Source organism: Sceloporus undulatus, chromosome 1 (genome assembly GCF_019175285.1).
Source record: "Sceloporus undulatus isolate JIND9_A2432 ecotype Alabama chromosome 1, SceUnd_v1.1, whole genome shotgun sequence".
Taxonomy (NCBI): Eukaryota; Metazoa; Chordata; class Lepidosauria; order Squamata; family Phrynosomatidae; genus Sceloporus; species Sceloporus undulatus.
The window spans coordinates 308,043,828-308,055,888 of NC_056522.1; the positions used below are offsets into that span (position 1 = coordinate 308,043,828).

Here is a 12,061-nt window from a genome sequence, read left to right on the forward strand (position 1 = left end):
GCCTAGCAAGACTGGAAAGAGGATCTTCTGTGGAGCAGAGAGAGGTGAAGCAGCTGCCTATATGAGAAAATATATCCTAAGATGTCAGAAGGGTGTGGGAGTAAGGAGTCTGTGTGGAAACATGAGCTGAAGGGAAGCTTTGGCATGTGAGCTGAGAGGAGTTGCAGTGAAATCCCCGGCCAAGCTTCCCAAGACTCTTTAGCATCCTGATGGCAAAGCGATAGTGAATGGAGCCCATGAGGTCCTTGTGTCAACAGTGGAGATTATTAATAGCGCCTGTACTTTAAGCAGTTTCCTGATTCTGGGGACGAGAGTAGCTAGTGTCATAGGAAAAACCCCATCTGGCAGGCTTCAGAGCCTGCCCTTGCTGTAATAATTTTTCTAGTACACTGTTGCCTTTTGTAGGAGTGAAAACTGGGCTGCATTGTGGCCTCCCTTAACCTGCGTGGCACTGGCAAGTAACCTGATTCCAGTTTAATTATACTTAATAGAAGTTTGTGTCTCCTCTGAAGCACCAAAAGAATATCCATGGATAGGGATGTCCATATTGTACCACCATTTACTGTGCCACCAAAAAGACACAGAGGAGGTACTGCTGTTGGAGCCTTTGTACTCAATTGCCTAGTAACCTGTAGGGCTCCTGTAGTCAATTTCCTGTTGCTGATTGCCTAATAACCGACAGGATTCTTAAGTTAGGGGTTGCCTGGCTTGGTGTATGGGGGATCCTTGGTATGCTAGACAGCCGAGAACAACAGCAGTTTAGTTCTACTTGTATTTGGGATTTCTTAGTTTGCAGAGCTTTGTCCACCAGAGAACTGCCTAAAGCTTTGAAAACCATTTTTAAAAATGAGTGAGTTGCAAATAAGGTTCCAAGCATATACACTCACATCCAACTTTTACTTCTGAACTTTTGCTTACAACAACAACAACAATGCTTACAGGCGGCACAGAATGAGCCATCAGTTTGAACATAAGACAGTCCTCTTCCACCATTTAATGAATCCACACTCCCATAGCAGTATGAATACCTTTAAAAATTACAGTTGCACCAAAAAAAGGATTGACACCACGTTCAGGCAGGTTACATTTGTAATGTAGTGTACAGTAGTTATAAGTATTTATGGGAATTAATTTATTTTAGATTATTGGTTCTAATTTATGGATTTAACTCTCATATACAGTATCTCAGTTTGCAATACATAATACGCAGGGAACAGCCTGAGGCAGAAGTAGCGCTGCCCTTTTTACATGCTATTAGACTGGTAAAGCATGGGGTTTGGGCCCATTTTATACTACACAATTATAGCTGTCATGGTTCTGTCCTATGGACTCCTGAGATTTCCAGTGTATATGTATGGAATTGTATGCTCAACCAGAACATTCCATTGCCTCACCAAACTACAAACCCCAGGATCCATAAGACACAGCTATTGCAGTTACGGTGGAATAATAGTGTTACAACAGTGTAGTGTGAATGGTCCCCAGATTACTTCCCAAATGCCTGAGTCTTCCTGCACAGAGCAGCAGTGGTCCTCTCAGGACAGGGAAAATAATTGAATTTACCACTCCTGGTGCTCTGCTATCCAAAGTGACTGGCCCATTACAGCTAATGGACTTGGCTGGCATTGTTTATATGCTTCTGAATTGCAGTGAGATGTTAGAACAAGCTATGTTTAGCCCTATATAGAATAAGGCAAGAGATACCAGAATCTGTGGAACATGACTGAAAAAGTCATACTTCCTGCTAGATGCCTGGGAGGAAGGAACCTGCATTGCGTGACTTGGCTAGCATAGTTATTATGCTAGAGCTTCAGCTGCCTGTTGTCAAGAAAATGTGAAGCTTACCACAACCCTGATTAGAGATATTTAGTGGGTCAAATCTCCAGGCCTTGGTGTTGAAGGAGCTTCTGATCCAAATACAAAAATGGATAACAGGAGCCAGAGCCCAATAATAATAATAATAATAATAATAATAATAATAATAATTATTATTATTATTATTATTATTATTATTATTATTATTATTATTATTATTATTATTATTATTATTATGTGTATTTCCCGTCTCTCCCAGCGGATCGAGGCGGGATTACAGCAAAGAATAAAAACCACAATACAATACAAAATACAATATTATCTAAAAATACAGTCAGTAAGACAACAGCAATATTACTACCAATCACTAAAAAGGACAAATCGTCGTCAATTTTCCGTTCTATCACATCAGAGTGGGAATGTTCCATAAAATCAGCTATAAAAGGTCAGATGGATAGGCCCACTGGAAGAGATCCATCTTAAATGCCTTTTTAAAGGCTTCAAAGGTGGTAATGAGACAGATCTCTTCCGGTAAGTTGTTCCATAATTTAGGGGCCGTGGCTGTAAATGCTTTATGGGAAGTTGTAGTTAGTCTAGTTTTCATAGATTTCAATAGTTTCTTCCCTGATGTTCTAAGAGTGCAGCACGGATTGTGTAGGGAGAGGCATTCCCTTAAGTAACTCGGGCTCAAGCCATGTATGGCTTTAAAGGTAATAACCAACACTTTGTATTACGCCTGGAAGCTGATCAGCAGCCAATGAAGAGATCTTAATATTGGAGTAATATGGTCAAATCTTGATGTTCCTGTGACCAATCTGGCTGCAGCATTTTAGATCAATTGAAGCTTCCGAACTTGGTACAAAGGCAGCCCTATGTAGAGCGCATTACAGAAATCAAGACAAGAGATTACCAGTGTGTGTACTACTGCTTCAAGGTCCCTCAGGGCCAGGTAGGGATGATAGCTCCTTTAACTTGGAAATTATTAGGGGTATGTTGCCTCATTTCTCCCATTAAAGCAGTGCTTCCTAAGCAATATGATGTAGTGGAGTTGTATTTTTCTTTTCTCCATTGTGACAGGACTGGTACTATTTGTGTACCATGTTGTTATTGTATTAGCACAAATTCTTGAAAACTCACTGAGGACTGGCAATCAGTGGCAATGGTCATTGAGGATCTCTGCTATACTGAAAAAGAAATGAAAAGGACATGAGAAGGTGAAGGGAGGAAGAGACTGGATGTAGAGGGCAAAGAGATAAATGTCTGGCTTAAACCTTAAATCATGGCAACTCTCTGTGCAATTTCAATGTTATACATGCCTACTCAAAATTATGTTAATTTAGTTCAATGGAATTTACTCAGTTAGTGTGTATGTGATTGCAGTCTTAAGCTTTACAGAAAAAAAAGTTGGTTATCATCTCCTGTTACCTGCACCCTTCTACATCTTACATTATTCAGGAGGACCTCTCCCATTCTCTGGACATGCTTTTGGAGTGTGTAGGGTTACAAGTGGTTGTAGAGAAAACAGGACAAATGGGGAACTTTTATTCTGTGAACATCTTTAAGAGGATCCCAGTATTGGAGGGATGTTATCACATTGCATTGTAGCTGTTTGTGACATGTTTAATCCTGGGGCTTCAGAGGTGGTTTACCAGAGTTCTGGCATTCAGGTCTGTATCAGAGTTCCTCTACCCAGGGAAAATATCCTCTCAGGTTTTCACTTTTAGAAAAGAGTTGCAGGTGAAAAAATATTCAATATGTAATGCTTTCACTTGGTTATTTTCTGCTATAAGAAAATGGTCAGGAAGGAAGATTTTTTGATGGGGTTATCCACACTTTTTTGTGGCAGATAGCAGGTGCTGGGAGCAGTTGACAGGAAATAATGAAATGAAATAATAAATAATAATTTTGATGCCTTGGCTTGACAAGAGTTATAGAGAGTTGCCCAGTGACTTCCTGTTTGAAAACTACACAGAACTGAACATGTGGGAGGGGGGGTTTGAGTCTTGGAGTATCTCATAACTTGCATTAAGATCTTTAGGAGGCTACATTAGGTAGTCTGGAGGGGAGAGTGAGCTCCCCATGTAAAACACTTGGTTTCTTTTTTAACAGCCCTCCCCCCCATTCGCTATGGAATCCTTTTTCAAAAGACACTTCAGGAAGAAGGCTGTGTTGTCGGGGGCCCGGCACACCAGCTTGGTGGGGCTGCCTGCCAGCAAAGCAAGGCGGCGCTCTGTGGTGGGTCAGCCCTCTACTGTACTGGTCCAGCGCCGGCACAGATCCAGTGCCCAACTTCAAGGGCTATCCTGCTTGGGCTCCCGGCACAGGCATCAGCTGAATTCCCGCAGGCGATCCAGCACCACCACCCCTCGCCTGAGCCCTAGATTTTCTGTCCAGAAGAAGCGTGGTGGCCAAGTGCGCGCCATCGACACTCATCTCATAGGGCCTTCCTTGCTGCTAGCCAGCCTTATCCAAGTGTATGAGGAGAAGGAGGAGGAAAAGAGGTGGCCACCTTGTACCAGAAGCTGCAGCTCAGAATCCTTGAAAGAGGGACAGGTGGAGAGTGACTGGAGTGAGGATGCAGCCTCCTCGGGCTCTGAAGGAACAGGTCTGACAGCAGAGCAGGAGGGGGAAGAGCTGCAAATGGAACTTTATTTGGGTACCAGCCCACCTCCACAGCATCCTACTGACCTGGGGCCCATCCTACAAGACCCTCACTACCTGTGCCACAGGTCCTCTCACCTGCTACCTGCAGAGTTTGCACACAGCAGAGCAACCCATGGGCTTCAGGGCCACTACAGGTACTTCAGCCCACAGTGGCATTTGATTGAAATTCTCTAGCCAGGTGTTTTGCACCACCCATGCTCCACTGGCTGGGAGTTGAGAAAGTGTCTCTTGGAACCAACTGGTAGATGTTGACTGCACACAAATAGCTGAAAATGGGTCTTGCCCACAGTGAAGACTCTGCTGACATTTGCTATGCCTTATTGCCATATGAATGGCTAGATGAGTACTGCTAATTTCACTTGGAAAAGAGCTGGTAAGGGGCAAGGAAAGGCCAGCATAACTGTGCCATGGCAACATTAATTCATTCTCATGTTGATTAATTGTTGAAGCAAAATGGTCTTAGCTTTCTGAGTACCAGGCAGATGCAGTGTGTTGGGGAGGGAGAGTCTACATGGCTCTTCCTCCAAGGTGATCAGAATGTGAGAGTGTTAATTGTCCAAGACCACCCAACAAGTGTCATGGCCAACCGGAGATTTAAACTTCAGGTTTCTAAACCTAATAATCTAACCTCTACCTAAGACTGGTTTTAACCTCTGCCTAGTATCCTGTGATATATAATCTTGGCTTCCCTTTTTTTCTTTGCTATTTTTTTTCTCAGATAATACTGCCAGGCAGCAGCTGAGACTGGTCTCTCATCTAGTTCTTGAAGGTGTCCTCCCACCATTAAAGAACTGGCTGTACTCCCATGGCTTCCCTCGTAGCGGATTTGAAATTGCTATCGAATACCCAGTGTGAATTTCTCTTAGAGCTGATGTGGCAGAATCTAACAAATGGTTGTTCTAAAATACTTTAGACAGTTAATGACCTACCTTAAAGGTACCTATGGGTTTCTTAACATGCTTGCATAATGCACTCCCTCTGTGCTTTTTTATGTTTGTTCTTTATGTGAACAAACTTTTAACTTCCCTGCCTCTCTCTCTGGCAATGGGGAGAGTTTCAGCAGTTCCAATTATAGATTTGATATACCAATTATTTCAATACACTTTCGTGAGTGTAATGTTGATTCACTGCAGGGGAGTACTAACATGTTAGACACAGACTGGTTCAAATCCCTGCTTAGCTGCAAAGTTCACTGGGGCAATTTAGGTCAGTCACACATGGTCAACTTCAGCTCTGAGAGTAAAAGCCATGAAATTGCATTAAATGCCTTGAGCTAGTTAAAGGAAGGGTGGGATAAAAATACATTCAGTTTTAAAATACATATTTTAATCTCTTTTCTGACTTGAGGGGAGGGAAGAAACAAGGAGACAGAGATGGATTTGATTTTGTGTAAATGCCCTGTGTTATTTTGGGCATATATTTTGAAATCTCATCCCAATTCCCATCTCATGCCAGCCATAATATTTTATTCAAGAAGCAGGTTGAAAATTGTTTTCGTTCGTATTCTGAAATACCAGTGAAACTGTAAGGATAATTTTTGTTCTTTCAAGAAAATGATAATCTATTGGAGCACTTTGTTTTTTCATTAGAAGTAAGGGATTGAGAGCTGTCTTCAATCTAGCTGCTTCCAAGGAGTCAGTTTGGTTTTTAACTTACCTTGTGCAGGCTTTTGTCATGACTTGCCTTAGTAGCGGCATGATATAAACTGTCTGATCTGCGTGGTGAACTGCTGTGTACAACTGGCTTGACACATATTGGTATAAATAGATACTGCTTCTCACAGTCACCAGTAGAAGTAGAAGTTAAGATTCTTTTACTAGTGTTGAGTTGGGTAAGTATTTTCTGAGGAAATATATGCCTTGTTCTAGGCTGCTTCCTGGGGTTGATGCTAATTCATGGAGTGCCCCTTTTACCCCTTCCTTGTCTCCTTTTTAGCATCCCTTTCCAGTGGAGCTGTGAATCCTGTGTATTTTAGTGATGCATTTCTACAAAATATGTTTAGAGCTGCTCTTTCTCCTGTTTTTCAGGAAAGCTATTGCCAAGTCTGGTCTCCAGCACATGGTAGCCCAACCAGTCCCAACGCTAGCCCTGAGAAGCGATTCAGAGCGGGAAATTCGTAGTACCGTTGACTGGAGTGTAAGTTCCATATTTTACTGGATTCTACAAATTAAAGAAAGGGAGCCCCCTCCCGCCGCCCCCCCCCCCATTACTGGTCCTGTGGCTTTGCCCATTCCCAATATAAATCCATGCACAGCCAGCCTTCTTGACTAGATACACAGAAAAACTTGAAACACATCTCAAGATGCTTGAAAAATTGCTTTTTTAATCATAAAAAGGCCCAACACATTTCAGCTTGTGTCTTAACACCTTCTTCAGAAACTATTTAGAATCATAGCTCAGAAATCTTTGGAGCACAGGCTGTCAGACCATTTACTGTATGAGATAAATATATTTTCACTTGTCCCGTGAATGGTTTGACAGTTCCTGTGGTTGTGGTTGTTGTTGTTGCTTCTGTTGTTGTTATTATTAGTATCATAATCATATACTGAATTATAATTTTATTGAAATTATAATCATATTCATCATATTGAATTTAAATCCCACCCTTCTTCTGGTATGGAGCCCATTTCTGAACTTGTTTTTTTTTTTACTATTTTTTTTACTACTGAAGCAACCATCTGTTTAGTATCTTGAGATGTGTGTGCAGTTTCTTCTGTACATTACATTGGATGCTCCTCAGTTTTTACTGCTGCTTTTTCCCCCTCTCCCTTCTTGACTAGATGCAGGGGTGTCTTTGACTGGTACATGATTTGACATCTGGCACCACCTTGCTGAAGCTAAGTAGGTGCAGTCTGTGCCAACCCAGAATCTTTAGTACAGTGCGCCCGCACCATACGCGGGCACACTATATGCAGCTTCTAGCTTACGCTGAAGCTGCGTGACAATTAAAGAAATGGCGCACACACCTGTGGCACACATGCAGCCCTGCACCACGAGCACGCATCCCATTGTTTGCAATAGGGTGCAAGCATACACGGATTTCCCCCTTACATGGGGGGATCTGGAATGGATCTCCTGCGTAAGGGAAGGACCTGCTGTATATCTTAATGAGTTCATGAAAGAAGAACAGGAAACACAGTTGTTGTTGTTTATAAAATAATGGTATATTAGAGGCTTTTTCAACAGAAGTGTGATTCATAAATATTTTCAATGCTAGGGAATTCTAGGAACTGCAGTTTTGTGAGACATCTAGCCTTCTGTGTTAGAGAGCTCTGGTACCACAAAAACTACAATTCCCAGGATTCCCTAGCACACAATTAGGGCAGTCTCAAACTGGATTATTTCTGTAGTGTGTTTTCAACCTATGTCTTGAAAATAAAATAAAAGATCAGGAGTAAGGAGTGGGGGATTTAGCGGACCTTTGAGATTAACTGATATATTTCAGCATAGCCTTTTATGAACTCCAGTCTATCAGGCACAATTGATCTTCTACAGGGATCCATGAAAGTCTATGCTGAAAGATATCATTTAGCCTCAAAAAGTGCTGTTGGGTTATTTCCCCCTTCTTTTCCTCCTTATGATGAAAAATATGCTGAAAATAATCATCCTGAAAATAGTTTGGGGTTTTGCCAAGGAATGAACATTTTGACCACCTCACAGTATGTGGCCAGTCTATTCTTCATATTTGCCAACAACATTGATTTGTGGTGTTTATTGGTTCAACCAAAACCCTTCAGATGAATTGGAAGGAAGCAACCTTACCCTGGCTGATAGGCTGCCTGCACCATCATATTGTGAGTCTCCTTGCCACTGCTTAATTGTCATTGGTAGTGGTTAGTAAGCATTAGAGAGGGAACACTTGCAACATGATGCGATATCATGAAGTAAATTAGTGTGGCATTGGAATCTCACCATGAGGTAGTTGGCATGACCAATATAATATCTGTCTTCCTAGCTTATCTTTTCGGCTGAGCTGGAGGGATGAGATAGTCCTTCTCTTGGAGTTGACATCTATAGGTGGAATCCTGGTCAGGCCCTAACTGAGTATGCTTATTATTATTATTATTATTATTATTATTATTAACCTTTATTTATGAAGCGCTGTAAATTTACACAGCGCTGTACATACAATCTTTTAGTTAGACAATTCCCTGCCCTCGGGCTTACAGTCTAAAAAGACACAGAGGTGCTTCTTCCCTTATACACTGCAGAATACGAACAGTACATTTTCTTTTGTCTTTCAGGAGGGTGCAGTTTATGGGGAGCACATCTGGTTTGAAACCAATGTCTCTGGGGACTTCTGCTATGTTGGGGAGCAAAACTGTGTAGCAAAAATGTTGGTAAGTTTTGATAAGAAGCTGTCCATGCCTTCTAGATTCTTTCAATGTGTGAGGATATGTTGCCATCTGGTGGTGAGGAACCAGAAAACATCTAAAGTCACACGTCCCATAAATCACTCAAACAGAAGTCTAAAGCTTGGTAAACTACTTTTAAAAAGCAATTTGTTGCCATATTTATTATCTCAAAGTCCCGAATTTAATTGGATAACCACTGTAGTTACAATTCTGAAAAAGCCACTCTACTCCATTTCTCAGGAATTACTAAAATTATTGGTTTTGGTTATTTTGAATAAAAAAATCTTCTCTGTGACACACCATCCTCCCATCCATCTCACTGTTTCCTTGACACCCACAATAGATCATGAAGCACAGCTGTAGTCAGTGCTTCAATCATGGGATAATCACAGTACAAGGTGTTGGTTATCACCTTTAAAGCCCTACATGGCTTGGGCCCAACCTATCTAAAGGATCGCCTGCTTCCATACAATCCGCCCCATACCCTCAGGTCCTCTGGGAGGAATTTATTACAACTCTTAAAGACCAGGTTGACGGCGACCTCCCAGAGGACATTTTCTGCAACTGCTCCCAATTTATGGAATGGCCTGCCAGACGAGATCTGTCACATTAACAATCTAGAGAGCTTTTTAAAAAGCCATTAAGACGGATCTCTTCCGGCAGGCCTTCCCGGAATAAAATACTGGCAACAGACAAGACTTCCCATCTAGTGAACTCTGCCCATGATGATTTTTTTTTATTAGTTGATTTTCAATCTTATACTGTTTAATCTTGTTTTAAGGGTAGGTACGGTGTATATATGGTTGTATTTTAACTTGTTGTACGCCACTTTGATTGCTTGGCAAAAATAGGGATAGAAATAAAAAAATTATTTATTTAGTTTATCCTTCACCATTTAGTGCAGCCACACTTTTGTTTAAAAAAAGCATGCGTTAACTACAAGAAGAGTAGCCTTGTGCCTTGCAAAGTTGTAATTATAATGTAATACACGTATGTGTCACTAATTGTAGAAAGATGGTAATTACAAGTACAGTGCACCCACGCTATAGGCAGGCACCCTATACGTGGCTTCCAGCTTACGTGGAAGCCACACGACGGAAGAATGAATGGTGAGCGCACCCTTGGCGTGTGCACTCTCCTGCACCGTGAGCACGAGCCCCATTCATTCGAATGGGGCTTGAGCTTACGTGCAATTCGGTTTATGCGGGAGGGTCCGGAACGGATTCTTGCGTAAGCCAAGGGCACACTGTAACTACCTACTTGTAACTGTTGTCATCGCTTCACATTCGCGGGGGGTTGTGGTGAAGGACCCAACGAATGTGGGGAAATTGCAAATAACCCCCCCCCGCCCCCCCAGTTACAGGGCAGCAGGGAAAGATTGGAGAGAAGCACATGCACTTGCCCCTCTTCCCTCTCCCTGCCGCCCTGTAACTGACTCAGTTGGACCAGTTACAGGGCAAGCAGGGAGGGGTTGGAGAGAAGCACATGCGCTTCTCTCTTACTTCCTTCAATGCCTGAGAGAGCTTACTTGAACTTTCTGAGGCACCTTAAGGAAGCCAGGGAACTCTTGTGTGCTGCTGTTGCTCCTCCTCCAATGCCCCATACAGCTCAGGCAGGCTCTGTGAGGCATGGGAGGAGGAGGGAGAGAAGTGTGCGTAAGTCCCCAGCCTTCCTTCTGATGTCTCAGAGAGCTTGCCTGAGCTTTCTGAGACATTGGAAGGGAGGTGGGGAATCATGCGCACTTCTTTTGCCCCTCTTTCTGATGCCTCAGACAGCTTGCCCAAGGTTTCTGAGGCACCAAGGAAGGCGTGAAGTGCACACACACATGGCATGACACTCACGAACAATCAAATTCCCACGTGTCAAATCTGCGAATGTGGAGGGACGACTGTAATTACTTCCACACTCTATAAGGCTGTGATGAACAATTAGTTGTGCTAGAGGAGATGAGGGTAGGGCTGATGTAAGAAAAATGTGCCCCTTCATGTTGCTGGTATTGGCCCAATTACTAATTGGTAATTCTTCCTCATTTTTTATAGTAACCCTAGAAGAAATCGTAGAATAGCTACCAAATCAGGTTTATTCTGCTCACTTTTCTGAAGCAGATTGGAGGGTGGGAGAGTTGTAAATGTATGGGGTTTTTTAGTCTCTGTGACACACATATGGATTGTTCTGCACCTGCACAGAGCTTGTTGGAAACTTCTACAGCTAAGCAAAAGTGATTTTTAGCAGTAATGCTGCCCCTCTCTAGTGTGCATGCATTAGCATTCCTGTTCTTTCTCTCATTTCCTTTTTGTCCATCTCAGCAGCAGCAGCATTTGGAACTTCTCTTTCCCACAGAAACTGCTAAGCAAATTTCCTTGTTTTTATAGTTTTAATCCTCCCACCATTCATTCTAGTTTATCCTGATTTTGTTTGTTGTTCAGTTTCATCTATCATTTGATTTGCCCCCCTCTTTTATCTCCATACATCATGGCATCAAAGCACTTGTTTGTGGGCTCTCAAGTGATCTTGGGGAAATAATCCAAACTGATGGTCAGTCTTGTTGCTAACTTTTCTTGGATGGAAGCCACATAGTGGGAACCAAGAAAATTTCCAAAACTGACTCTACCATCTTAAATTTCCTGGTGAAGACATCAATTCAGCTGAAGTTGCCCCTGATCCAGTAGTTTCTTTGGTCTTTGCAGGCAAAAGGTGTTGCTTTCTATGGTCCATTACAGACCGCCGCTTTGCAGCGGTCTGCTGGCGCTGCTATTTGCTCCGCGAGGGAGCCGCAGCAGCCAAACCGCGCGGCTCCCATGCGGAACAAAAAAGAAGCTCCAAAATGGAGCTTCTTCTCGCGTCGCAGTTATGACGCTGCGAGCCGCCAATGGCGCCCTTGCGGCATCATAAGCGCCATGCAATGTGCGGATGCACAGCGTCCGCTACGTCAAGGTGGCGGCGGCTGTGTGGAACGGCCACCGCCATTTGTTATGGACAGAGTCGTAACAGGAGTAGGGGCATCTAGAAGAGACGCCCCTTTTTTAAACTGGGACGTCCTGGGGACATCCCAAATGGCGGTATGTAACCCGCCCTAGTGCCCCCGCCCTGATGGTTCTATGTTCAGCACCATCATTGACACCCTCCACCTTAGATTTGATTCTTCATTCAAAACTGTTGGCAATCCCATTGGAATTATCAACTTCAGGATGTTACACATACCAGCCATCTGTCCTTAAGACAAGTTA

The 12,061-nt window shown here is 42.9% G+C and overlaps 1 protein-coding gene across 11 annotated transcripts in view; it reads left to right on the plus strand.

The window, feature by feature from the left end:
* Window positions 1–12,061, plus strand: part of DGKZ (diacylglycerol kinase zeta) — a 202,169-nt gene that overhangs the window by 128,513 nt on the left and 61,595 nt on the right. For 6 of the 11 annotated variants that reach the window (XR_006100996.1, XM_042443055.1, XM_042443075.1 and 3 more), the window contains exons 2-4: window positions 3,925–4,613; window positions 6,507–6,615; window positions 8,724–8,819. Coding sequence is in view for 10 of the 11 variants with exons in the window: in XM_042443075.1 (XP_042299009.1) it covers window positions 3,925–4,613; window positions 6,507–6,615; window positions 8,724–8,819 (894 nt within the window). In the remaining variant the exon portion in view is untranslated. The remainder of the gene's footprint in view (window positions 1–3,924; window positions 4,614–6,506; window positions 6,616–8,723; window positions 8,820–12,061) is intronic. The other 5 variants (XM_042443105.1, XM_042443114.1, XM_042443121.1 and 2 more) reach the window with 1 other exon arrangement.